The sequence below is a fragment of the Nilaparvata lugens genome, chromosome 3 (genome assembly GCF_014356525.2).
Source record: "Nilaparvata lugens isolate BPH chromosome 3, ASM1435652v1, whole genome shotgun sequence".
NCBI lineage: Eukaryota > Metazoa > Arthropoda > Insecta > Hemiptera > Delphacidae > Nilaparvata > Nilaparvata lugens.
In genome coordinates this window covers 61,729,334-61,756,555 of record NC_052506.1, presented here as the reverse complement: position 1 = coordinate 61,756,555, position 27,222 = coordinate 61,729,334, and the positions used below count along the sequence as shown (strand labels likewise).

The window sequence follows — 27,222 nt, the reverse complement described above, 5'->3', positions numbered from 1 at the left end:
GTATAATCGATAGGATGTCATTAAACCAATCCAATCTGTACATGTTTTAAATTAATTGAGCTTTTCTTTTGGGGCTTATATTTGAGATTGATAGCGGCAAGTGAGAGCCCTTCAATTATTATTTACACCTACAATCGCGTGCAAAACAAAATCTATAGTTCTACTCCGAAAATCACCGTGATGAAACCTATACCAAAGCCAAAACTACTATATATTATTATGGAGAATCATATTATTATCAATTCATATTTTTCACATAATTCTTTCATAAAAGAACAATCCAACATGAAGAATAGAAATAGCAACATTGTGTGATTGCTGTTTTCTTGAGTTGGAGAATGGGCTACTGTCTACTGAAGCTCCACTGATAAACAGTGAGCATGCGATATCTCTTGAGAGCAATATAAGAAATACAGAAACACTTTGTGATATCATATTATGTAGCATTCATCTCTGACCATGGAAATGTACGTCGGAGGACAAATCTGTAATATTATGAAAATAGTGATATCAATACTGTGTGCCTATTCTGTGCCTTCATTTGAAAAAAATTGAAGTAGACCTTTTAGTGAGGTCCACGTTACAATGGCAGTATTTGATCTACATTGATGTTACTATCCCTGTCAGATAGCTCAATTCTTTCCAAGCTCTGCAACGTTGCCAAGTCCTTTTTAACGATGTAAAAAATATAATTAATTAACATAATATCAAATCCCAATTATGAAAATGTATTATGTAATGATTGAGAAATAGATTTTCATGAGGAATAAAATACGGTATAGTTTTCTATAAAATATTACTGTTTGCAGTTCAATAGGGATAGTTGATACATTGATTCGTGTTTAAATTTGGTTACTCTGTAACCAGTTGAAATAATTACAAAATTTTCTGCTTAATCAAATTGCACGCGTTGAAATCTAATAGTGACAAAATGAAGTGCGGGGGGGGGGGTCATGGCGACATCCATTGGAATGCAGATGGAATCTGGATGACTCAATTATTCATCGAGCAGAGCAACAGAGCAACGGCTAGACTACATCGGCATGCCCTAATAGTTTAACCCCAGGTTGGCTGTTGCAATTTCGTGTCATTATTTTTTCATAGCTCTCTGCAAACGTTTTCATCCGCACAAGTAGTGACAAAGGACACTTGTTGAAAAGGAAATTCGTTTTCATTCATGGGGGGCGACTTTTCTGCGTCGGAACATTATGCCCTTGTTGCACAATAGACATGCCGATACTCCGTGGAAATTCGCTTTGAATTTCTTATGGCGTTTATCTTCCTCACTCTCGTTCATACACACTTCCACTTCTCTCTCTCTCTCTCTCATTTCCCTTCCCTATAACCAGCAGTCTACCCCATAAATCATGAGCAGCCCGTCATAATAGCGAGCCAACCGTGACTTCAGGGTATGTTCTCAATTAACTCATAAGTTACCGGTTTATTATTAGTCAAATATCATCAAGTATACGGTCCCAGACACACTTGCTGTGTGCCTGTACTTGTTGCTGCCGAGCAAAACTTGTTCAATTCTGGCACTCGACAAACAACTACGGTAGTTTCAATTCCATTCATTCATTGTACAGTAGCTTGATAATGCATGCTCTGCCTCTAATAGGGATTTTCTACTCATTTTTTGAAGATCAGTTTCACTTTGCGGTTTCCTTTACGGTTCTAGTGATGATTATTTTCTACAGAACATTGAAAAAGTAATCAGTTAGTGGAATCATATTCCAATAATTTATACTGTAAATTCCGAAAAGCTGATTAGATATTATATTTTTTTATTGGACAGAATAAGTATATCTTCACCACGAATATTCAGGTTCCTATGGAAAACCATAGTCTTTTGCGTTAATTATTTATTGATATATTTATTTACATTACAGTATGAGGGCACCAGGAAGACTATGGCTTCCCATAATAGCTCTCTTGACACAACCAAAAATTACAATTCTAGTGTATGAATAGTATAATATAATATAGTATAAGTATACCTCTGGTCAAAAAGCTCACTATTGGAGAAGCAAGAAGTAAGCCGAGTCTCCGTCAAAGTCATAATTGGAAGCCATTACAGACTGCCAGAACATAAATGAATCTCAGTCCTGAGACCTCTGACATTCTGATAATATACACTCAAGCTACTTGATAATATAATATTGTGATAAGTCTCTGTTGTAGAGAATGCTTAAAAAATGTACTTAGATGCTGCTCAGTTTAGTTCGGTTCTGTCTAGAATTTTACATAATTTGGGACTTGCTATATAATACTTGCTAATACTAATTGCTACATGAAATTTGGTTCCCAAATTGTTAAAAAAACTGTATGTATTCAATATCTGGAAATGAAGTCTAGAATATAGTGTCAAGTATCTTCTCGCAACTACTCCAGTGTTATTATAGATAGATTGATGTGTGATAAAGAGAATGAGAAGTGAAGTGTATAAGAAAACATGGGAAAGATAGAAATAGATAATAGAGATGGTGTGAAGTGGGAACGCAAACTTGTTTGATGGTCGCTGACCCAGGAATTCAAGCTGGTCAATGAAAACTATTCAAATTAAATATTAATTTGAAAGGAATATTCACTCCCGTTATCTTGAAATCTGGATCTACTGCAACATAATCTTAATACTTTCTATGCATGGCACACAGGCTGAAGGTTGTTTTTGGAAGTACGAATCTGTGCAAGAAAAAATGCAGGGAACTCTCTGCAGAATAGTTCAAATCAAGGATCTTCATTCTTTGAGAAAAACAGTCTTTATGGTGCGTGATGCAGAACAAAGACTTGTTTACTCACTATTCGCCTACTTCTTACGTTTCTCGTATTACCTGCATTCGCGTCTTTTGAAGTAGGTAACGAGAAAATACCGTTCCTTAGCTACGCTGAGCAGATTTGAAAATCTTATGAAAGGCTCATATGGGAACTTGATAAACGGAATTATGCGTACCGTGATCGAAGAATTGTATGGTAGAGTAGGTACGTTCATTTTGACGTCTTCTATGGAGAGGTTCATCTTCAGCACAAAATATAAGTTTTAAAAATGTTATTCAGGAAAGTATGGAGATATCATTTGGAAAAACAATTATGTAACAATACATCAAGGTTAACTAGATCTTTTAATTTATTGCACTCCATGCAGATCCGATAGAATCAACTGCATAAATTATTTAAACCAGTTCGAGTTTATCTAATTATCCAGAGAATCAATAACAAAGGATAGAAACTCTTCTCTACATCCCTTTCAAGTTTGATAATGAATGATACTGGAACTAAAAGGTATTGCTAACGAATCGAATGTGGTTTCCTTTGCAGTTAATTGATTCGACCAGCTAAATTGGAATTCGGTTCCATTTTGAGTGGGAAAAATCTCCTGGCATTTCCAAACTCATTGAAGATGACATGATAGAATGAAAATTGCAAACGCATCCTTCATCAATTATTAATGTGATGGAATGGATGTTGTTCTGGTTCCCCAGAGCGAAACAAATGAGCAGTTTGTTGAATGTATTAAAATAGAAATAAAATAAAATAAATATTACATTATTTCACACAACCGATTTAGAAAAAATGATGTGATAATTATACTTATTTCCAAGTTGAATTTGGTTATATGATCTCTAGTTTTAGGAAGAATCATGAGTTAATATAATAATGTTATTATTAAAAATCTTAATTTATTAGTGGGTATTTGATGGATCATGTTGCAAATTATAGGAAAATTGTTAATCTTTTCAAATTTATAAAATTATCATTAGCTCTTTGCATACACTATTGAAAATAATATCTTTGAACCTTCAAGGAAGTACTTCTACTAGCAGTTGAAGACTTAACTCAGGACACATATAAGATAGGCTTCGTTATCTTTGCTTTTCTCACAAATTCCGCCAAAAAAACAATCAAAAGCTTGGGAACCCAGCGGAAATTGCATTCATATTTCAATGTGATCCTTGTGATTTTGTGATTCAATGTCATCCCAAGTATATTTTGTTCATGACATAGAAATCATCCTTATCAGAATTCATATAGAAAAACTCATATTGAGAGTTCTGTTACGATTGTTTATAATATATATTTTCAAGTTCTCATGTTTACTAGTTGAAATATTCAAGATTTTCCCATGAATTAGACAGATTAGCATTATGAAAGTTTGAGGAGGAATTTCTGATAGAATTGAGCTACTACAGCGCTGTAAAATGCATTAATTCCGAGCAACACAGTCATATTAATGAACACTTTGGAATATTATTGTGGTGGAGTTATTTGCAGACTCATGGAAACCAAAGCAGCTGTAATGAAGACGCTTGCAGCTATGTTTCTTCCCTTGCGCTTTATAAAAACACAGCACTCCCTTGAAATCTTCTCTAAGAAATTACATTTATAAGATACGATCTGGTCGTCCTCGCAGTTTCTGTGTTGTTCAGCTGGCAAAATGCGTGGGCAGAAATTGCCGAAAGCTTTGAGGGTATATTTGAGCAGATATGGTCGATCAAAGTTTTCATTTTTATCCACTTTGGAGTTTTAGGAAGTGTATTTCAGAATCGCCGAGACTCATCATGTTTACTGATTATAGCTCTGCTCTTGTTGCACTTTCTTCTGAATTTTGGAAGTTTTAATAAGTCAACTGGAGGTTAATTGTTACTGAATTACCTTTTATTAAAAATTCACTTTTCTTGTAAATTTGTTATTAATTTTCTAAATGCCATAAATTTACCTAAAATTACCTTGAAAATTGATAATGATTTGACTCTAAGATCATGAATAATTTGCATCAATACAATTGCACTGTATTTTCATAGCAGGATTGAAACTATTCTCCTCTACATACAACTTAAATATAGAGCGTGAACTCTACTGATTTGATTGGAGCTTGAAAATTATATTTTGAATATAAATGTTAAGAATTGTTGATCTGAGAATGATAAAGGAATCTCCTCTTCCATATTCTTCCACGTATTTGGTGTTTCCACAAATCATGTATTATTTATTTTGGGAATACAAGATACTGAGATTGTGATTGAATAAGTGATACTATATATGTCTCTATTTGCTTCAGCTTTATCGCTTCATTGATTTAATTCAAGATAATTAAAATACCAAAGAAGAAAAGTTCGATTATTCAAAGGATGAACGAAGTTGATCCAATTTGATGAAAGTTAACCATGAAATGAACAGAATAGAAAAAACCCTTATTGGATCACTAAATTATCTCAAGTCTCTTAAAGAACAAAAAATCAATACACGGGCTTATATTCAAAATTCTTGTAACTCATCTTCTCTCTTCTCTAAGTACCGTCTCCATTTCGGAGGTTGGCAATCATCATGGCAATTTTTACCTTGTTCACAGCCGCTCTAAATAGGTCATTGGTTGTGCAATTAAACGCTTCCCTCAGGTTTCTCAACCAAGACATTCTTCTACGTCCCACCGAGCGCTCACCAACTATTTTACCTTAGATTATGAGGTGCAGAATCATGTACTTGGGCTCTCTCATAATGTGTCCAAGGTATGTCAACTTTCGTATTTTAATGTCACGCACAATATCTAGTTGCTTACCCATTCTTCTGAGAACTTCTACGTTCGTGACTCTATCTGTCCACGATAAACGGAGTATTCGCCGGTAGCTCCACATTTCAAATGCTTGAAGTCTGGTCTCACATTCCCTATTCAGTGTCTATGCTTCCAACCCATACAAGAGAACAGGGAACACATAGCACCTCAAGAGACGGGCCCTAACCTCAAGAGACAAGTCACGAGCCGACACTAGAGTTCTCATTTTTACAAAGGCAGCTCTGGCCTTTCCAATTCTTATTTTTATTTCTGGCATGTGACTTGCATTGCAGCTGACGCGGGTTCCCAAATAGTTATATGCCTCTACCCGCTCTATCATATCCTGTCCAGCAAAAAGGTGCTCTTGTGGAATTACTTGCTTTGTAATGACCATGTACTTTGTTTTCTTGGCATTTAATGTGAGCCCATATTCCTCACTTGTTCTTATCAAATTGCTAAGCATTCATTGCAGGTCTTCTATGCTTTCAGCAAAGAGCACAGTGTCATCTGCATAGCGGATGTTGTTTATATGGGTACCATTCATGACAATGCCCGCTGCTTCTTCTTCAAGAGCTTTCGCTATGATATTTTCCGAGTATAAATTGAACAAGAGTTGGGAGAGTACACATTATTGACGGACTCCACGCTTTATTGCAAGTTCTCGACTAGTTTTTGATTGGACTCTAACTTCTGCTGTTTGATGAAAGTATAAATTTTTGATTATCTGAATGTCCCTAGTATCAATGCATGCTTCTTCAAAAATTTCCATCAGTGGGTTGTGACGTACTTTGTCAAATGCGTTATTGTGATCAATGATGCATGCATAGACATTCTTATTCACATCCAGACACCGTTGAATCATCACTTTATAAGCAAAGAGCGCCTCTCTAGTTTTAAATCCACTTCTGAATCCAAGCTGTGTGTTTGATAGCTTCTCTTCCAGTTTCATGTTAATTCTTTCATGAATTATTCTCAGAAATAATTTGAGATTGTGGCTCATAAGGCTGATTGTGCGGAGGTCTTCACATTTCTTTGCATTATGTTTTTCTGGGAAGTGTGATAAATGTAGATTTTAGCCAATCTTTCGGAAATCTTCCACTCTTGTATATCATATTGGACAAATCCGTCAACTTAGCAACATGCCTCTCATCCAACAACTGTGAAACATCTCTAGGGAGTTCATCTGGTCCTGCTGCTTTGCCCTTTTTTATATTATGGATCGCATAGACAACTTTCTCCTTCAAAATGTCTGGACCCGTTGTTTCTTCCACATTTGCCATTTCCTCTCTTCATCAGCAAACAACCTCTCTATGTACTCCTCCCACAGTTTAAGCTGTTCATCTGTGTCCATGACTGACTATCTTACCCACATCATTCAGGAGATAATGTGGCCTCTGGTTTCTCCTCCCAGTGAGTTCCCTGATCTTCTTGTGGATGTTGTGGGTTTCATGCAATGCCTGTAGATGTTCCATCTCTACACACTTCTGTCTTAACCACTGTTCCTTGGCCTGCCTGCACTCATACCGAATCCTGTTCTGAATCTTTCTCATCTCAACCTTTCCCACATTTGAAGCCTTGAGCCTCTGACGTGTTTCCATGAGATTCAAGATGACTTCTGTCATCCAGTCTTTCTCTTTCTTATGTTTCATTCTTTTCAAATGCTTTTTACATGGATCCAGAATTACTGTTTTAATGGTCTGCCATGCCACTTCAATTCCCTGGTTATTTTTGTTGACTGTGACATTATGTAGTTTCTCATTAAGATTATTGACAACTTTAATCCTGGTAGATGCATCTTTTAATCTGTTGACATCTATTCGGTCTGGCAACTTTGGTTGGATGAGCTTCTTCAACCTGATACAAACTTCTGCAACCAAAATATTGTGGTCTGATCCAATATAGGCTCCAGGGTATGTTTTGGCACTCTTAACTAAGTTTCTGAACCTGTGGTTGATTGTGATGTAATCAATCCGATTACGCATTATTGCACCTGGCCTATCCCTAGGTGAAGTCCAGGTGTAGAGACGACTTTTTGGCAGCTTGAAAAAGGTGTTGGCAGAAACCATCTTGTTTTCTTGACAGAATGTTAGTAATCTTCTTGACAGAATGTTAGTAATCTGTCACCACGGTCATTTCGTACTCCAAGTCCAAATTTACCAATGACTTCATTCTGTGGGCCTCCACCAACCTTTGCATTGAAATCCCCCAATATCATGGTGACATCAATGCTCTTTGTCAACTTGAGGGCGGAATCGATGTCGTTGTAGAATTCCTCAACCTCTTTATCTCTTTTATCAAGAGTGTAGGAGCATAAGCTTGAATGATGTTGAGAAGCCTTCCGTGTGCATTCAATTGTAAGAGTACAATTCTATTAGACAAGGGCAAAAAGTGTTTGACAGACTTGTTAATGTCATTGCTGACTGCAATAGCCGCTTCATGGTACTCATTTGTTCCATCAGGGCTGCCAGAATGATATATTGTGGTATCCTGGACAACTGTTTTCCCAATCCCATTCCAGTGCGTCTCACTAATGCCAAGTATTTTCACTCCCAGCCTTTTCATTTGTTGAATTGCACTAGGTGATTTTCCTAATCCTTTCATACCCTGGACATTCCGAGTCGCCATTCTGGTCCTTTCTTTGAAGATGGTTGATTCCACCACCACGTCTGTTAGAATTGTCCCCCCCGGAGATCCGAATGGGGGACTTACTCCAGACTGATAATTTATTCCAACTGCCATGATGAGTATAATAGGACATACATAAAGTATCTTCAATGATGTGGTTGTACGTTGCCTTCCTCATCCTTATGCCGTTGATCAAATATGATTCATCTGCCTTCAAGAGCAATTTCTTACTCTATGGACAAAAGAGTGCCCACTTTCTTCCAATTTCCTCCACCCGAAGCTGTTGGACTACAAGAAATGGATTGTTTATACCGACAATCATTCGGTTGTAGCCGCTCAATCAGATGCAGACACTACATGTTACATGCCTAACATGTTGGAAGATTAATGAAAAAGGAAAATAAGCCCTTGTCCTCAACTTGTGGTTAAGAGACTAGGGCTTGAAAGGCAAGAGCTTGGTCAAGGAAGGCGAGAAAGAAAGATAAAAGATGAGTTTAAGGGAAGAATGACACACAAAGCCAAGTCAATAGAAAAACTGTCATTCAAAAAAGAGAGAGATCCAGAGCATGTTGAAGAAGAAGAAGGGAATGGGAGAAAGGGCTCTGGAAACTCATACATAAAATATATTCATTATTGAGAATGAGGATGTTGATTGGTCAGTATCGTCAAGTCATTAGAAAAAATATACCAACAGGATTATTGGACACTAATCAATAAGTCAATAAATTCACTCGTGATGAGAAACTAGTATTCAAAAAATGATTCAATGCGTCATATTGATCGCGTAAAATGGGGAAAAAGTGGAGAATGACAATAACGTCTGATACTTTTCCGATATGTCTACTGCTTTTGATAAAGATAACAATAGACCCTCCACAGAAAGCCCATCACAGATTTGGATTCGATCCAACAACCAACACGAAAGTTCCCAACGTTCTGAACCAATGGAGCTACCAAATTTATTTATTTCTTAAAGACTAGCAATCAATAATTTTATTATTATTGATAAGGCAGCCACCATTGTGTGCTACCTCAAGCATGATTATATTGCATAATTAAGATACTTCTAATTTTTATAAGAATAAAATACTGAGACAACTGTGTTTCATGTTATAGGATAGCTTCAATATCAATAACACGTCATGTATCTTTGGATTGAGAGAAAATTCTTTTGTTTTTCTGAAAGGAAATAATATTATTCAATACCAGAAGATTGTGACAACTTCATAAAATATCACAACACTCTAGTCGAATTTCAACATTCTATAGGCTTAAAGTTTTCAGGGCAAGTTGAGTTAATCTATTTAACATATTCAATTCACGAGATAATCATTCAATATAATTAAATCTAAGCATTGAGCGTGAGTCACAATAGCAATTCACGACATGAAATTTATAGAAAGAGAAGTAATTTCTTTCTTCCTTTCTCAGAGATTGGAAAATCTGGAATGAACTTGAAAAATAACTGAAGGCAAGAAGATAAAAGAGAATTATATCGGTGTGGGTGGCGCTGTAATAGAAATCGATTATTACTCTTTGATAAGTGAGGGTTGTGCTATGTTTGGAAGAAGTGAATTAATTATCTTGCAGTTTTTTAAGCCGATGATTTGCTGGTTATTTGGTAATTGGTTATAGGAAAACTCAATCAAATAACTCCCAAGCTTTCCATTTCCTTTTTCGAAAGCTTGTATTCATAAGTCGTGGAAGAAGTTCGATTGAATCCCTCTCTTACAAGGTTGAAAAGTGTTTACAGTCAAAGTGGATTGTCAATGCTACATTTAATGTTGCTGTCCTTTAATATTGAAATATATGTCATATTATCTATGATATTCATATTATATTATCCATGAGATTAACATTATCTATAATACGATATTATCAGTGATTTAATTTCCAGAATTGAATACTGAATCTTCATTGAACAAAAAATAGATATACATTAATTTAACTAATTTTTCCTGCATCTCTTTCCATTACTGCAGTCTTCTGTTCATTTATGCTGATTAATAATTTTGAATCAGCTCCATTTGATCTATTAGATAAATCTCAAGTGGAATAACTTCAATCTGTTCTGAATGAGAGCCATTTTTAATGAGAAAAATCATTATGATGAGCAGATAACGTTTTTAAAATTCCTAATAGGATAATAAGATGATGAAAATTCAGTAAGATTGCACACTCCAATTTGATTCACAGTTTGTCCCCAAGAAGAAACATAATCTCAGTGACTGTTGGGATTATTTGATCCGAACAACGAATAAATGGAGCAGAAAACAGACTCCAGCCATGATTTGTTGGCGGTATTCCTTCTGAAATCTGAGCCTTTGTATTCCTATAAAAGGAAACGAGATGAGGAAATAAAGGATCATTCTTTTATAGCGGAGGGACTCTGTTGAAGACAGTCATTTGAATAGCACACTTCTATCTCTAGGAAAAAAGTATTAGGATTAGATTCATAGCTGGAAATCAACTGAGGACCATGGAAATGCAGCAATCGAATCAAAAGAGGATCCACTCATGTATGAATGAAATGTCCGTCCCATACCAATCTCGCATTAGTTGAGTTCTATATAAAGTATAGAGGTAAACGATGACACAACACAAATAGCTGAAGAAGTGTAGATGCAGCAGAGTTCCACATTAAAATGAAACCAGAGCTGGAACCAATATTCATACTTTGTTATCAACCAAGTTCACGTTTGCTCCAATATATTGGTACTCTTTTCAAGTTCTGAGAGTTCTCTTTTAGAATATGTTCTTTCAATGAAGAAATGTTCTATACTTGATTTGCTCCTCTACTGGCCGTTGAATTTTCGCGTATTATTCTATGCATTTTGTATGTAACATTAATATGTAACTCTGATATTTGCAGAATACTCCTGAAGCTTAAGAACGAATAAACTTAATTGAAATGAATATTCCTCTTCAAAGAAGCTTAAAAAGCATACAAAAATGCTCCATTTAATAAAATTATCTTGTAGTCAGGCACAGATCCCGATCGACTCGGAGCTGTCTCACCCTAGTAGATAGTAAACAGGCTGCTGAAAAGATCATAGGAGTAGCTATAGTGGATAGCTATAGTGGAATGCAGGTGGAAACACAGCACTGTCTCATAGGCAAGATAATAAGCAGCTGAAGCAGCCAAAAGCGTGCAAAAAAAGCTTTGCTTGTTTTAGACTTGGTAGAGAAGTATATTTTAAACCATCGTAACTAAGATATCATGTGGAAGAAGAAAGAAGATACTCAAATATATATGAGGGGAAAAAGTCAAGTATTATGAAGAAAATCTTATAGAAATTTAGAGAAATCGTCTTTGGACTCGGTAAAAAAACTACACTTGAATTATCAGAAGTCAGATTTTTAATGAAAGTTGGATGATACATTAAAGGAAACAATTTCTTGAGGCTGTGCAAAGGCTAAAAATAAACTTTCTACTCGTGATATTTTTCAAAGTTTTTCGATTTGTATATCATCAAGCTATCAAAATGAGAAAGTTTACATTGGAATTTTTTTCTGATCATTACTTTTTGAGATATGAGCGCCTAAAGATTACATTTTTGGGACAGAACATTTCAAATTCGGTAAGAGATAAATCCATGAGATTTAGAGGATGGATTCTTCATGGTATTGTTGATCTAGTAAAACAAAAGTTTCTGAAAATATCAATTTTTAAGATAGTTATTCAATTTACTAACCAATAACCAAAAATAACTTTCAGTTGAGTTGTTTTTGGTTATTCTTGGGAAATTGAATAACTTTTTCTAAAATTGATATTTTCAGAAAACTTTTGTTTTACTAGATCAACAATACCATGAAGAATCTATCCTCTAAATCTCATGGATTTATCTCTTACCGAATTTGAAATGTTCTGTTCCAAAAATTCAATCTTTAGGCGTTCATATCTCAAAAAGTAATGATCAGAAAAAAAATTTCCATTGAAAACTTTTTCATACCATGAAGAATTTATCCTCTGAATATCATGGATTTATATCTTACCGAATTTGAAATGTTCTGTACCAAAAGTTCAAACTTCAGGCGCTCATATCTCAAAAAGTAATGATCGGGAAAAAAATGTTTTCCTGAGAAAACTTTCTCATTTTGATAGCTTGATTATATACAAATCGAAAAACTTTGAAAAATATCACGAGTAGAAAGTTTATTTTCAGCCTTTGCACAGCCTTAAGAAGTTGGAGCATTGATTTTTGCAATTCATAGGAAAGGTGCAACGTAAATGCAACTGTATTAAGCCACGACTGTCATTGGCTTCATGCGAATGCTTCTCAGATCTGCACTTGTCCGTCTCTTACTTTAGTAAATAGTACCCGTTACCTTGGCATTATAATCGATGGCAGCCTGAGATGGTGTCCTCACATAGACTACATTTCAAAAAAACTTCAAGCGCTTAACGCAAAAGTCTTTTATTTGTATAAAAATATCACCCCTGACTGCCTATATCTGATTATTTATAAGTCCTTGATGGAACCAATAATTAGATATGGAATTGAATCATGGGGAAGTGCAGCCAATTATCTTTTATCTAGAGTTGAACGAATACAATTAAGAACATTTAGGGCCGGTTTCCGAGCTCGGGATTCATAAGTTCTGGACTTACAGAGTTCAGGACTGAAATAAGCTCTCTGGTTTAAATCAACTTTCTGAGTCACGGGTTTATGTTCTAAACTCCTGGGTCTATTGAGCTCTCGACTTATTTGAGTCCAGGACTTTAAGGCAGTAAACATGAGGGAAATTCTCAGTATTTTGCTGTTGTATTGTTGGCATCAGGCCTATAGCAAAACAGCTGATTGCAGCGGGATTATTCAAATGCTCTCCAAACTGTTTTGTGACAATCATTTTGTCAAAATACGTTTTGATTTCTTTGTATTGTGTAGATCTATAAATTCAAAGCAAACCTAACCTTTTGAAATATGAATAAAAAATAAGCATTTCATTTTACGTTATCATTGATCCTTGCTATTGATTTTGGAATAAAAATTTTAGTATGTTTTGAAAAAAAAAACTGGAATAATAATTAATTATTGTTATATTATTATTATTACTCGTATTATGTTGAATATTCACATTGGGAGATGTGATGATGGCCATTCCAAGGCAATCTTTGTATTATTTTCCTTGAACATTTTTAGATTATGTCATACAGTCGAAAAATAAAGTTAGTTTTTCAAGCATAATATAATGAAAAACTTTATACCAAAATTAAACTTGCAAACTATAAATTTTGAATTTAGATGGACTAATCCAAATAATTTAGGTATTCCATGACATCTATTTGGCTTTTTATCTACTTCAAAACAATAACTGAATTGTGTTTGCTCAGTTAAGTCTAGAACTTGAATTTAAACCCTACCCCAGTCGAGGGTTTAAAATCACGCTGTTTTAGTCTTAACGCTGGACTTAACGATTTTTGATAAATCCTTGACTCGGAAAGAGACGAGAATCTAATTGAAGTCCTGGACTTATAAGCCCTTCACTCAGAAAGCGAAATTATAAACTCCATGGTCTAACATGATCTCTAAACTCCAGAGACTATTCAAGTCCTCCACTACGTTAAAACGCTCTGACTCGGAAAGTCAATTTTCTGATTCCAGAGTTTAAAGCCAGTTAAAGTCTAGAACTTAGCCAAATCCCGAGCTCGGAAACCGGCCCTAAAATGTATAACTACCAAAATTCCTTATGTTAATAATATTGATCCATACAACCCACGTAGCTTACAAATATTCTATCATACCTTATCGCCCAAACATTTCTATCTTTTCAAAATTGTAATACTCCACAAAAAAATTTTATACTATAGACTCATTGCTCCTCCCTCACCCTACAATTTAAGATCTCCGTCAATATATGTAGTACCCAGATTTAATAATATTTATGGTAGAAGATCCCTACATTATGTAATTCCCTACTTATTTAAAAGACTACCTCCAAATATTAGGATTACTCTAAGAAGGATGTAATGTTGTATCTCAATAACAACAGCACAATCAATTTATAAAACTAATAATATTACAAACGTACACATAATTTAAGAAACGTCAAGTTACAAAAATGACAGCATATGCTTACATTATTCGAATTTTTCAATTTTTGCTGGCTGAAGTTTTGAAATTTCCCTTTTATTGTCACTGCCGCCTTCCTCAACGATAAAAATGTACTATTACTTGTGTAAAACAATTTTTCCCTTTTCCTTATTATTTCTTTCCTCTAATAAATTTTATTTTTCCCTTTTTTTATCAATTCTGTATCAAAATCTGATGTATATTTCTTATTTTATTTTTGCATTTTGTATTAGTTTTCTTTCATTTTCTACTTAAAATCTTTGAAGTGTAATGTTTATTTTGTCTAAGTTTATTTATCTTTTGTAACTCATTTTTTTCCTGTAACTGGGCACCCGCCGAAAAACCTTTGGGTTTGGCAGGACCCTCAACTGTTTGTATTGTGAATAAAACATTTTGATTTGAAGGCGATAGAATTATTAGTTACAAAGCAGTGAAAAACAATATTATTCATACATTCCGTTGTGAAACCTATTCTTTTGAATAGTTTGAACAAATAGGTGTACAAATGAGGGGGGATTTTTCAAAATAGTATATTTTGTAAATCATTCTATTTAATAGAGTGCATTACAACATTAGTCCCGCTAAACCTAAATAGATTTTACAGCAGGCAGCAGGTATCTACAAAAAATAATCAAATACATAAATAAGATGACATGCTCACTTTAAACAATAAACTAAGGGGAGAATTTTTCTATCATATTCAAATGGGAGTTTAGGAATTCAAATTATTGAAATAATTAATCTCATTTCCTATGTGAGTTACATTGAAGACACATTATAAAAATTCTCCTTTCACAGCAAAACGAAAACTTGAGCAGCCTTAGAAATTTTCTTCAACAGAAAGTAGTATGGTGGATGGTATGAGGTGTAAAACACGCAAAAAAGGTGCAAATATGTTGTTGGGGTGGGGGAGTGACGTGAGAGATATGGAGAGAGAAATGGGAGAGTAAAGAGCGTATGAAGAATGTATGTAAGAAAAAATGAATGGAAAGAGCAAGACAATCAAGATTACTTGATGTGTCCTCACGCCTGAATCCTGTTACCGAGCGAAATAATATTGCATTCAAACAAATCTCATTCGAAATCAATAATACAGAATTCATGTCGAGGCGAGTCTTGTGGTACTTGCTGAATGTGAGTGTTGGATTGGAGCGAATCCGACATTATGTAAAGAAGGATGAAGAATATATTATTCTACATTCTTTATGAATATGCTCTTCACTGTATTGTGAGACATAAGACTGATTCAATTATCTATGTTGAAACTTTACCAGGTTTATTTCAATAGGAGATTTTAGAGAAGTGTATACTGAGAGTATCGAATGTAACTCTGAGTAGATGTCGCCTTAGAAAAATGTTTGTACAAAAGTTTATCACTTCATTGCTGTCTTTTGTGTTTTCAAATTCATTAGAATTAGTATATCGCTAATGTTTTTCACTTACTGAAGTTGAAGAAATCGTTTCAGATTAGAAAAGATCAGACAAGATGTTTGATGAGAGCATGTCGACACATGCTCTATGTAGAGCATGCCACTCTGACACTCTATGTAGATCATAGTTGACACATTGATGTTACAATTATTCAAAGTTTTAAAATTTGAAATTGCAACGCACGATTCAACTTCAATTGATACTAATTAGCCCACGAATAAGCATGATAGGTCTAAGATTCCAAAAATCATTTCCAGGATAAAGTCAAACTTACGCTGAATAGGGATCCACCTCTCAAGCTAACGTCATTTTCGCGAATGAATAATTAAAAAGAACTGTCTCGTCATGTCTTTTCTTTTCGTTCTCATCTCGGTCTTTCCATTTTCCGTTGAAAAGTCCCATTGTTCCCTAGAAAATGCGCTTTTTTCAATAGAGAAAAGAATAGGAACTACACACATGATGAATGCTTCATTATCAGGAGGGCGCTTAATACTTGGCTGTGGCAATAGTCTCTGCACCCAAGGAATTTATAAGCTCCAATAATAACTATGGGATGATCAGCTTAAATAATAATTATGGGATACAGTTCTCTCCTATATTGCAAATTCCTAACTAGAGTATAGATAGCATAGATAGCATGGATAGCATAGATAGCATAGATAGCCTAGATAGCATAGATAGCCTAGATAGCATAGGTAGCCTAGATAGCATAGATGTGCAGAAAGTTGACCCTGAAAAAAAATATTTATCACAACTACTGGTATTGAACACTGAACATGAAGTTCATTCAATATTATCAACTACTGAGTCTGTTCATCGGAATTAATTCTCATCAATACGAATTTTGGTTGAATATTCATTCAGTAAACAATAATACATTTTGGAAGACATGACTGTGGTAGGGCTCTTGAGTGGTCCACCAAATGCATCAAATCCCAGTAACCTTCATTAAGATGTATCATTATATTATTGTGTCACCATCATTGTAATCATGTATGATGATAGTACAATTATTATAATGATAGTACTATCAGAATTCATTGTCAATTTACAATAATCAACATTATACCATTAATTCCACTTTGATTGTGGAAGTCTGCGTCGTTGATGTTGGTCGAATTTTAGTAGAAAAATGAATAATATGCATAATTTTACTTTCAAAGATGAGGTTAAAGATTCATCATCAGCTTTTCGAATGAATAGATTTCAACTTGATAATGAAATATGAGATTTATGATTCATTATGATATTATCAATGAGAAAAAAATTCTTTGATTCTTTCATCAAGTATCAACTCAAGTATTCATTTCTCCATTTCCATTTGATTGCATTATTTATCAACTACTGTATAATATTTCCCTGGTGGCAATCAATTTCATTAAATTTAGGATTGATAATTAATTTATTTCTCCATATTCAGTTAGAGTTCAGCACTTTCATTAATGAGGTTTCGATTGGAACTTCTCTCGTCAAGAATAAATGCAATATGAATAATTGTTAAGATTAAGCAGCTAACGAGAGCTCTTTCCTAATACTGTAATTCAATGGAGTAGGACCACATCACTTTGTTGGTTACATTAAAGCCTAAGAATAAATTAATGAGCTCTAATATTCTGCTATTGCAGCCATAAAGTAGGAGCTTGGAAGCTGAGCCGGTTTGTAAAAAGTTGAATGTCGTCGTATAATTTAGTTTCATTCCATTAACTTAAGCAACTTCTCTCTGTGGTCGCTTTTACTGTGCATGGAAATTCAAAGCTGTGAGCAAGTAATAAATAATGGTGGAGGTGGGTTCTTTAGATGTTCAGCTTTTTTCATTAGTGATCCTCTAATGTGCTTTATGAAGCTTGTGAGGAATCTCGCAGGTTTGCTGGTTGTAACAGAACTTTTTCACCTCTACCTGCGACTTCTTATCGCACTGTTAGTTACAAGCTCAATATTTAAATGTCAATTATATTACGATTTCGTCTCGAGCTTGTTAGTAGGTTTGGTCATGCTATACAGTCAATTAACAAAACATCAATTCGGATCGATTCTATTTTCGAGGGATGCTTGTTTTTAAGGAGAAGAGGGCTTGTATGGTAAGAAGGCATTGTCTGTTTTTCTTCCACACATGAAGTTGTAAAATTGAAAGTATAAAGAGTCTGGTCACTTTTAATAAGAATTCAATTTTTATCATTGAAGAAAGAAATATCGTCGAATTAATTTTTGAAATTAATGAATAGAAAAGGTTTCAATTATAATAACCAAATCATTTGATTACATGTTCTCAAATTATTATAAAGCAATTTAATCCGATTAATTTATTAGAAGTGCCAAAATTCTTCATCAAGCAATAAATGACATTTCTTCCAAAATAACATTGTTCCATTGTTACACATCAATCCAATTTGTAAATGCCATTACACTTGGATATATTTTCATGATAGTATTCCCCTTTTATAAATTACTATATTTTTTGGGATTCCTTAAAAAACAGAAGAAGTTTCCTAATAAAAATAAGATGAATATGAGTCTTTTGGAATATCTATAAAGAAGATGAAAAAGATTGAGTGATGAAGAAGATTTTCTGATGATCATGCAAAAACCAATTAAAATGTTGATGTATGATTATGATTTCAAGTAATTGACTAGAATTCAAGTCATCGATTTGTGATAAACTTATCCATTATTTGATTCGTGTTTTTGATAGAAATATAGAGAGAAGAATAATGGATGATATAATTGGCAATGAAACTTTTCTGTGAAAATGTCTTTCGACTTTAATGCTTCCAAGTTCAATGAACAAAAAACATAAAGATGAGTGAAAACCTGAAGACACAAAGATATGTCAAACATAATAAATTAGAACTGCATATGGCCGAAAGAGGTCTGCAAACTGTAAAATGCATTTTGACTCATGCTCTATTATATTATACCATGCTAGATACATGACATTTGATTATCACACTGGTCCATATTTTGATCATGAATATTATAGCTGTATATTCTGAGAATGCGAGGTTGAATGCAACTTGGTCGAGGAAGTATTGATTGATTCCAGAATGATATGAATAGTATACAGTGTACCACCGCTGTATGGGTTCAGAATTAAAGAATGTAAGTTGGGAATAACATCACAGTCGACGGTGTATCTGAAAGGAGGCATCATGTTATGAACTGCAACTGAGTAGATGGAACGTATGCCAGACTACACTGGAGAATATTAATATGGGAATGAATGAGGAATATCATGGAGATGAATGTGTAGTGAATAGGAGGCGGCTGGGAAAGTGGATGGATAGCTACCATTACCATGCTGGAATGGACGACGGTCTTTCAAATGCGGAATAGGACGATGATGATAGCAGTGGTGTAGTGGCGTAGTGGCGTAGCCCTGATTCATTACACATTAAAGGACAAGCTTTTCCTTCCTGCTGCATCACTCAGGCCTATACATTCTCTGAGAAAGTATTCCAGCAACTTTCTTGACTTTCAGAATTATAGTGGCAAGATGTTTTTTCATTCTACAGATTGCGAATATTTATTCATTCAACAAAAACAAAAATACATGATAAAAAAATGATTGGGATTTAGAATGTTAATATAGGAAACTACTTCAACTGTAGTAATGAGTTAAAAACCTGGAGAATATTGAATTAACTTGGAAGTAGATTCTTCGTCAATCGCTTCTTGTTCGGAAGAAAATGAAAATCACAAGAAATAGAATGGATATCAATAACAAAATGTGAGAACGAGGATGTTCTTGTGTCAGGAATGAAATCAACTACTTGTAATGACTGTCTCCAATTCAACTCGAGTATAAGTAGTATTGTTCTATAAAACTTGAATCGATCAATTCCAGGTCTTTAGTTTTAGTTTATAGTGTAGTAATGCCCTCCTGGTTCAATAAGGTATACATCCAGGTTGACTTACTTTCATTTCTCACTAGCTTACCCGGTGAACTTCGTACCGCCAAAAAGTCAATGTATCTCATGTAACACTTGACTTTATTTGGTGAATCCAAGAAATTTATCTGACAATCAATATTTTCATTCACATCTCAATACGGACTTCCTATGTCATGCAGCATTTATTATTCCGAAAACATATACTTCTCAATCAATTGGTAGTAATATCTATCAGTAGTTTTGAATTAAAAAAAAGATAGGTTAAATCAATGTTTCAAAGATAAATTTAATGTTGTTATTAAACGACTAGCCATCAGGCTCGCTTCGCTCGCCATATCCGTCTAGCCCCCGTCTGTACCCCCGACTGAACGAATTTGAACGTATTATGTCAATTTGATCTCGAAAAACACCTGTTACTATATCGGCGTATCTTTGGCGCACAAAATTCTTCCACCTCAGCTAAACCTGTCTACTGAATTTTTTTAAATATATTTCTATCAATTATTGAAGAAGGTGAGGAAAAGCAGGAAAGCTGAGATAACGCTAATTTTCGGCGTATCTTTGTGCGTTATTTCAAATTCCTTCTAACACAACATTATTGCACCCCAGCTGAGCTTCTGTAGTAAATTTGAACATTTTCTGTTCATTTGTTCTCGATAAAGCTGAGAAAGCGCAAAAAAACGCAGATTTTGGGCGTATCTTTGGAAATTTTTCCAAATCCGTTCTTATTGCTCCTCTAAAGGGCCAACTGAACACACCTACCAAATTTGAAATGTTATGTCATATTTTTATCATATGTTTGGACGATCCAGTCGGGGGTCCAGACTAAACGTCTGGCTAAACGGATATGGCGAGCGAAGCGAGCCTGACGGCTAGTAATATAATATTCCCAGGAATAGCTGTGATTGAAGTAGCAGTACCCAATCAATTTTTCAGCGATAAATCAGGACCTCCTAAATAGGTATTTAGGAGGTACTGGATAAATTGGTATTTAGGAGGTCCTGAATAAATGCATTTCAATCTTCAACTTGGTGCCAACCTAACAAAGTCAACTCAACTTAATGCCAACCTGACAAAATTTTCAATTTAGTTACCAGAACAACTGTTTTGAAGAGGTACTCTCTCTAGATTATAGTTCTATATTAACATATGGTATGGACATTTGAATTATAATTTTAAGATATTGGAATAAGAAGAATATACATGCTTAAAGACGAACTTTAAACCCTTAAAAACCAAACTTAGAGTTAAATCGCCAGAAGATTCCTTAGTGCGCCTCTAATGGGCCAACTGAACATACCTACCAAATTTGAACGTTTTTGGTCCGGTAGTTTTTTAGTTCTGCGAGTGAGTGAGTGAGTGAGTGCCATTTCGCTTTTATATATATATAGAAGATTCATTGTACGATTTATCACAGGGTGACGAGTTTCTTACAGCTGGTAACTTTAGATGCTAAATCATATTATCATAATAAATGATCTTGAATCATGATCATCTTTCCGTTCTTCGGTAGCCGCTCGGCCGAAAATTTCGAAAACATAGGTCTGTAAAATGGATTAATAAATAATAATTATTAGCCCCCCTACTAAAATTTCTGGTCAGAAACCATCCCCAATATTCACTTAACATACTCCCAAAGTTTCATGTCGTTCTGTCAAGTAGTTTTCAGGTCTATAGGGAACAAACATACAAACAAAAAAACACACAGTCATTCATTTTTATAAATATAGATAATAAAATTATATTGTTGAGTTTTCTAGCTCTACAGGAAAAAAAATATAACAACAAAACATATATTTCAGATTTTCTTTTATATTCTCAGTATCTCTAGTTCGCTTCTGATAGCAAGAAATATATTTTTTTCAAATTGAATAAGTTTTGACACCTATTTCATAAACCGTGATAAAATTCTCACCAAGCAATAGGACGATTCTATAGAGGAGTTTTGAAATGTGTAAAAAGCAGAGGAGAGCTGAACTTTATCGCTATGAGAGATCATTACGGCAACGGAAGCAGAGTAGAGTGGGGATGATTCAGGACAGCCACAAGTAGAGATGAGTCTGATTCCCCTCATTCATTCACTGAATCTGGGGGCAATATTGTTTTGTTGCTCCAATTAATTTCTGCCGTCGTCGATCTCTACAAACTGAGATCTTACATTCGAACAGAGCCTCATCATAATCTTCATCGGCGCTCATTCAGGTGGAAATATCAGGGACACGGTAATATCATTTTCTATTCATTAATCCGTTATAAGTTCCAATGTCGGAGTAATCCGACTCAAGACGACAGCCGATTCGTTCGGAGAGCTTTTCGATTTCGGTTTCATTTTAGAATGAATGCGAAGCCTTCTTTGATGTTAGGCGCCATATTAGTTCATCGATCTTCTCACGAAACTTCATTATCTGGTTGTGATTCTCAGTGACTCAAACCTTAATTTCGTATTCGAGGAAGGAGGAAGACGTTTTGAATATTATTCTATAAACATATACTGTTGGAATGAGGGATCTCGGAGAACCTCACATTGATAATAAATTCTACGGTTCATCTTTTATATTATTGTTACTGTGAAGGGTTTGCACCTTATCTCACATATTCAGCCTAGTGTGATCTGAGACGTACCCTTTAAGTCATCTCACATCGCCATAGAGTAGCCTGGAATACGTCTTTTGGAAGACGTAGCCTTAATTTATGAAACAGATAGTGACCGAGAAAATCGGACTCCTGGGTTTGGATCTTAGAGGACGGAGTTGATCCAAAGGTCCGGGACGTACAAACCGGAAAGTACAGGACAGACGTTGGCCCCGTTGATGAGTTTTGAAGGTCCTGAGTCACAATAGCACTGGGTAGTACTTGAGACCTATACTGTAAGATACACTGTTTGTAGTCATCAGCTTTTACTCTATGGAGATATGGATCAGAGAATATAAAAGGTAACTTTCTATAACTTCTAAATGGTATTAACCATCTCCATGGACCATTGCAATAGAAACTATTGTCATAGAGAGAAGAAAGCGTAAGAACTTGTATCAGTTGTCTCTATGTATTATACAGGTATTGCTCTAAATTTTTTATGTATACCTATATTAATACCTGTATTACGTATATCAATATACGCTGAAAACGTAAACATCGATGGAAGGACAAATTAATCACGAATTATTTTATAATAATATTTGGGATGATGGGAATGTGACTTACTGGTGGGGTCAATGCCCTTGTCACGTGGACAGCGCTGCGTGGCGGTAGTCCCGGCGCGGGTTGGAGGCCAGCACAGAACCTGGTCCCACGTCCAGTTGCAGTACAGCACTACAACAAACAAGCATTACAAATGAAACAGTAATGAACAGTAATGAAGCGTTACAAGTGTTACAATGAAAATGACGAATCAACTTACAGTTCGTTTATTTCAATATAAATCATGTTGTTAAGCACCTGCAATTGATTGATAATAATAATCAATCAGTAATGTAAAAGTGTCTATATATAGAGGAAATCAACTAGGTATATCAACTAATAGAAAGAACTATTAAGCTGGGTTTACACCAAAGTTATTAACAAAATGTTAATAACTTAATCCTTATAGATTCTATTGGATTGAATGGAACTTGACAAATACATATGTTCATCATGTGTATGATAAGATATGTTCAATCTAATAGAATCTATAAGCATTAAGTTATTAACTCTGGTGTAAACGCAGCTTTAGGATAAGATAATATGGAGAACAGATCTGTTAAATCTGAAGAAAATAGTCAATTCCTATATAGATGAAACTAGCTTACCCGGCAAATTTCGTACCGCCAAAAAGTCAATGTATCTCATGTCACACTTGACTTTATTTGGTGAATCATGAAATTTATCTGACAATCAATATTTTCATTTACATCTCAATACGGAATTTCTATGTGCTACTAAAACTACCGTTTTAATATCAGTACACAATTTTATCACAGAGTGATGTGTCTATTACAGCTGGTAAGTTTAGATGCTATTCATATTATCATAACATGATCTTGAATCATGATCATCTTCCCGTTCTACATTAGCCGCATGGTCGGCAAGTACGAAAACATAGGTCTGTGAATGGATTAATGAATTATTATTATTAGCCCCCCTATCAACATTTCTGGACAGAAATCATCCCTAATATTCACACAACATATTCACAAAGTTTCATACCGTTCTGTAAAGTAGTTTTTGAGTCTATAGGGAACAAAAAAACACACAAACAGACATTCGTTTTCTATTTATATAAAAATGAATGTCTGTTTGTGTGTTTGTTTGTATGTTTGTTTGTTCCCTATAGACTTGAAAACTACTTGACAGAACGGCATGAAACTTTGGGAATATGTTGTGTGAATATTGGGGATTGTTACTGACCAAAAATTTTAGTAAGAGGGCTAATAATAATTATTTATTAATCCATTTTACAGACCTATGTTATCGAAATTTTCGGCCGAGCGTTTACCGAAGAACGGAAAGATGATCATGATTCAAGATCATATTGTTATAATATGATTTAGCATCTAAAGTTACAAGCTGTAATAAACACGTCACCCTGTGATAAATTGTGTACTGGTATTGAAACGGTAAAAAACATTAAATGGAAGATGGAAAGAATATGGAATTCCATGTAATTCATCGTATATATTATTTCCTGGACCATCTATAATTGACAATCAACAACTATGAAAACATAAAGCTGTGTCCACACTGAACAAATTTTCGACAAACATGTTTGCTGAAACAGTTTGGGCAAATTTTATTATAATTACTATTATAATTAATAATAAATTTATAATTGATAATTTATTAACAATACTAATTATATATTAATTAGCATTTGAATGAATGCATTCTCTATTTAATTCCATCTGTAAATTTTATTATGTTTGACAAACAATGTTTGCCCATGGCCAGTGTGAACGCGTCACCAAACAAAATATTTGTGAGGAGAACAGGTTTTATGTTTCAGAGCTGTTTTACAGCTTTCAACACTGAAAAGTTTGGAAAAACAGTGATTTTCTGTTTGACAAACAATGATTGTCCAAACTTTTCAAGATGTTTGTCCCTGAGCTCCTCAACAAACATGTTTGCCGAATATGTATGTCGAACATTTGTTCAATGTGGACACGGCTTTAAATTCATCTTTTGAAACACTGATTTAACCTATCTATTTTCTTTCTCAATTCAACACTTGACTGATAGATATTGCTACCAATTGCTTCAAAGTCAATGCTTCAAATTCAAAGTCCTCCTGATATTTGATAAGCCGTGTTCAATATATTAAATCTTACCTCCAGACCTGAGTAGCCTAGATTAATTACTGCAATGTTTTCGAAGAATGATGTATCATGCTCATAACAGCTGCCGAATAACTATAAACACTCGAAAATAGTACATCTGTTTTCTAGAGTGTGTGCCGAGCACTCCTTTTAATTCAGGCCTTTTCCCAAGTTATAATAGTAAATTTAATACGCAATAGACTAGAGCCATTATTGTAAGTGAGTTAGCGAAATAAATTATTTTCTCTCTCTATTATGAACGGCCATGACTTCGAGTTTCCCATGATAGATATTTAAAAATTGTGGCTCCGAGTCGTCGAGTAATGTAGATTATGGAATTATCTCTAAAACTTAGCCTTCTTGTCGCGACATAAAGTGCAATAAGTTGGAAAACAGCAAGCATTGAAATTATAACAAACTACCGATTTTGCAGTTACTATTTGGTCCAAAGGCTCTAGAAGCCACGCGACGATTGGTCAAATTGATTCCTTTCGCCCAATAGGAAACCTGTTTCTAAATACAGTAGTGGGGGGATTCCCCAACCGCGAGACCAGATTACGTTTCGGAGGACACTTTGCTAGGAGCACTACGAGAGTAAAGATGTAGTCATTATGTTTCGCCCTTTTTGGGCAGGTTTACTAGTTTATTTTATTAGTTAATGTAGGAGCTAGTTTTATTTTTATTAAAGTTTAAATTTTCTAGTAGTGCCATGTCCTGAAAGGTTTAATTGTGTTTCTTCTTCATGTACGAATAATTGTTTCTTCAAATAACCGCTAAGCGGTTCATGTGTGTCCCCAAACCAACTTCTTGTACTACCACCCCTTTGGTTCCGCAACTTTATGTAACACCGCTTCAAGACACCCGTTCAGACGACAGGTCTAGGGACGTAAGAGGACGTCGCCGTCAAGCCAAATTCAACCGGTAAAAGCTCACCGCCAAAAACAAGGTACTGTAACCCCGACGATAAAGCAACGTACAGACCAACGAAAGTGCAGTGTAGTGAAACAAAGGTTCATTCGAGAATGTCAATCAAAAGTGGGGATTCAAAATTATTATGAAATGGGTTATATGGGTTACTATCGACGAAACTTGGGTTCAACGGGCTTTTCTTTCTTGAGTAATTCCAAGTTGAAATAAATTTGTTATTTGATGACTGATATTGTTTGGTTTTGTGACGTATTGCTATCTAATCGGGGATAGTAATGCGCCCCCGAATCAGATGAAGAATGTCACCAAAGTAACATGAAATTGTTGTTTCTGTTGTTCGATTTTAGTTGCCAATGTTTATTGAAGCTGTTTGTATTTTTCAATTATTTCAAATTGTAGTGTTATTCTATAGTATAAACCTATTAAATCAGGCATGGCAAGATTAATTGAAGTTTTCTTGACTCTAGCCCGTTCACCTGCATGAATTAGGAATAGACTCAGGCATTTTCTAGATGTGTCGGCCTATTTCTAAATTCTAAATTTTATTCAAAATTATCTTCTTTATCATCTTTAAAAAAGTAAAGGCACACAAGTGTCTCAATATTTATTTTTGGAAATGGAGAAGCTCTTAGCTTAAACCGCAAGTCATGCGGTTGAGTGAGACGAAGCCAAAAATGGTCTGTAAAGCTTGGATCGTAATAAAAAGTGCGGACTTGAGATGGGTGGTTCGCTGACATGAGCTGACACGCTTCCAGCCTCCAGTTCGACACGTGATAGTATAGGAGTGCTGCATGTCCGCCCTCGGTTATCAGTTCACTGAACTTGGAAACATCAAAATATAAGCTCCGTGTATCATTCTACTCCTTGTACCTCAACTTTTAAAAATTATATTTATTTGCAAATATTAATTCGAACAACTGAATTTTTGAGCGTAAGCTATTACAGTCTGATACTTCAGACAATGACGTGTACAAGAATTAGCATCACTTGATAATAATTAAAATCATTTTAGAAATATGTAGCTCATGAATTAAGTGGGTAATTTTCTTGGAAGCAGAATATTATCATAAGATGCAATGACATTTGATCATATTAATTGACGACTATTCCCTGACTTTTCCTGCAAGAAGAAAACGAAATGTTTTAGGTACTATTTTACACTATGAACAGATGTTAAGAACGTCCTCTTTTCTCCTTTTTGAATAGTGTTTGGGGACGCTACTCAGATTGCATCTCCGGCTCCTAAAGCACCTCAGCCAACAAGAGTTCAAAAGAAATAGACTCCATCAGACATGTATATTAAACTAAAGGAGGTAATTTTTTTCAGCCTGAAACTCATGAATTGTTAGCTAACTGTAAAAGTAAATTATTTTCAAGTTTATTATCAATACATGTCATTTCTTCTCCAGCTCTAAACAATTATTGTTCAATGTTAAAATGAG

The 27,222-nt window shown here is 34.7% G+C and overlaps 1 protein-coding gene across 4 annotated transcripts in view; it reads right to left on the bottom strand.

Annotated features, from left to right (window-relative positions):
- LOC111061045 (PDF receptor) overlaps window positions 1-27,222 on the bottom strand; it is a 270,887-nt gene that overhangs the window by 77,205 nt on the left and 166,460 nt on the right. For all 4 annotated transcript variants that reach the window (XM_039424282.1, XM_039424285.1, XM_039424283.1 and 1 more), the window contains exon 3: window positions 22,767-22,874. In XM_039424282.1, the coding sequence (XP_039280216.1) occupies window positions 22,767-22,874 (108 nt within the window). The remainder of the gene's footprint in view (window positions 1-22,766; window positions 22,875-27,222) is intronic.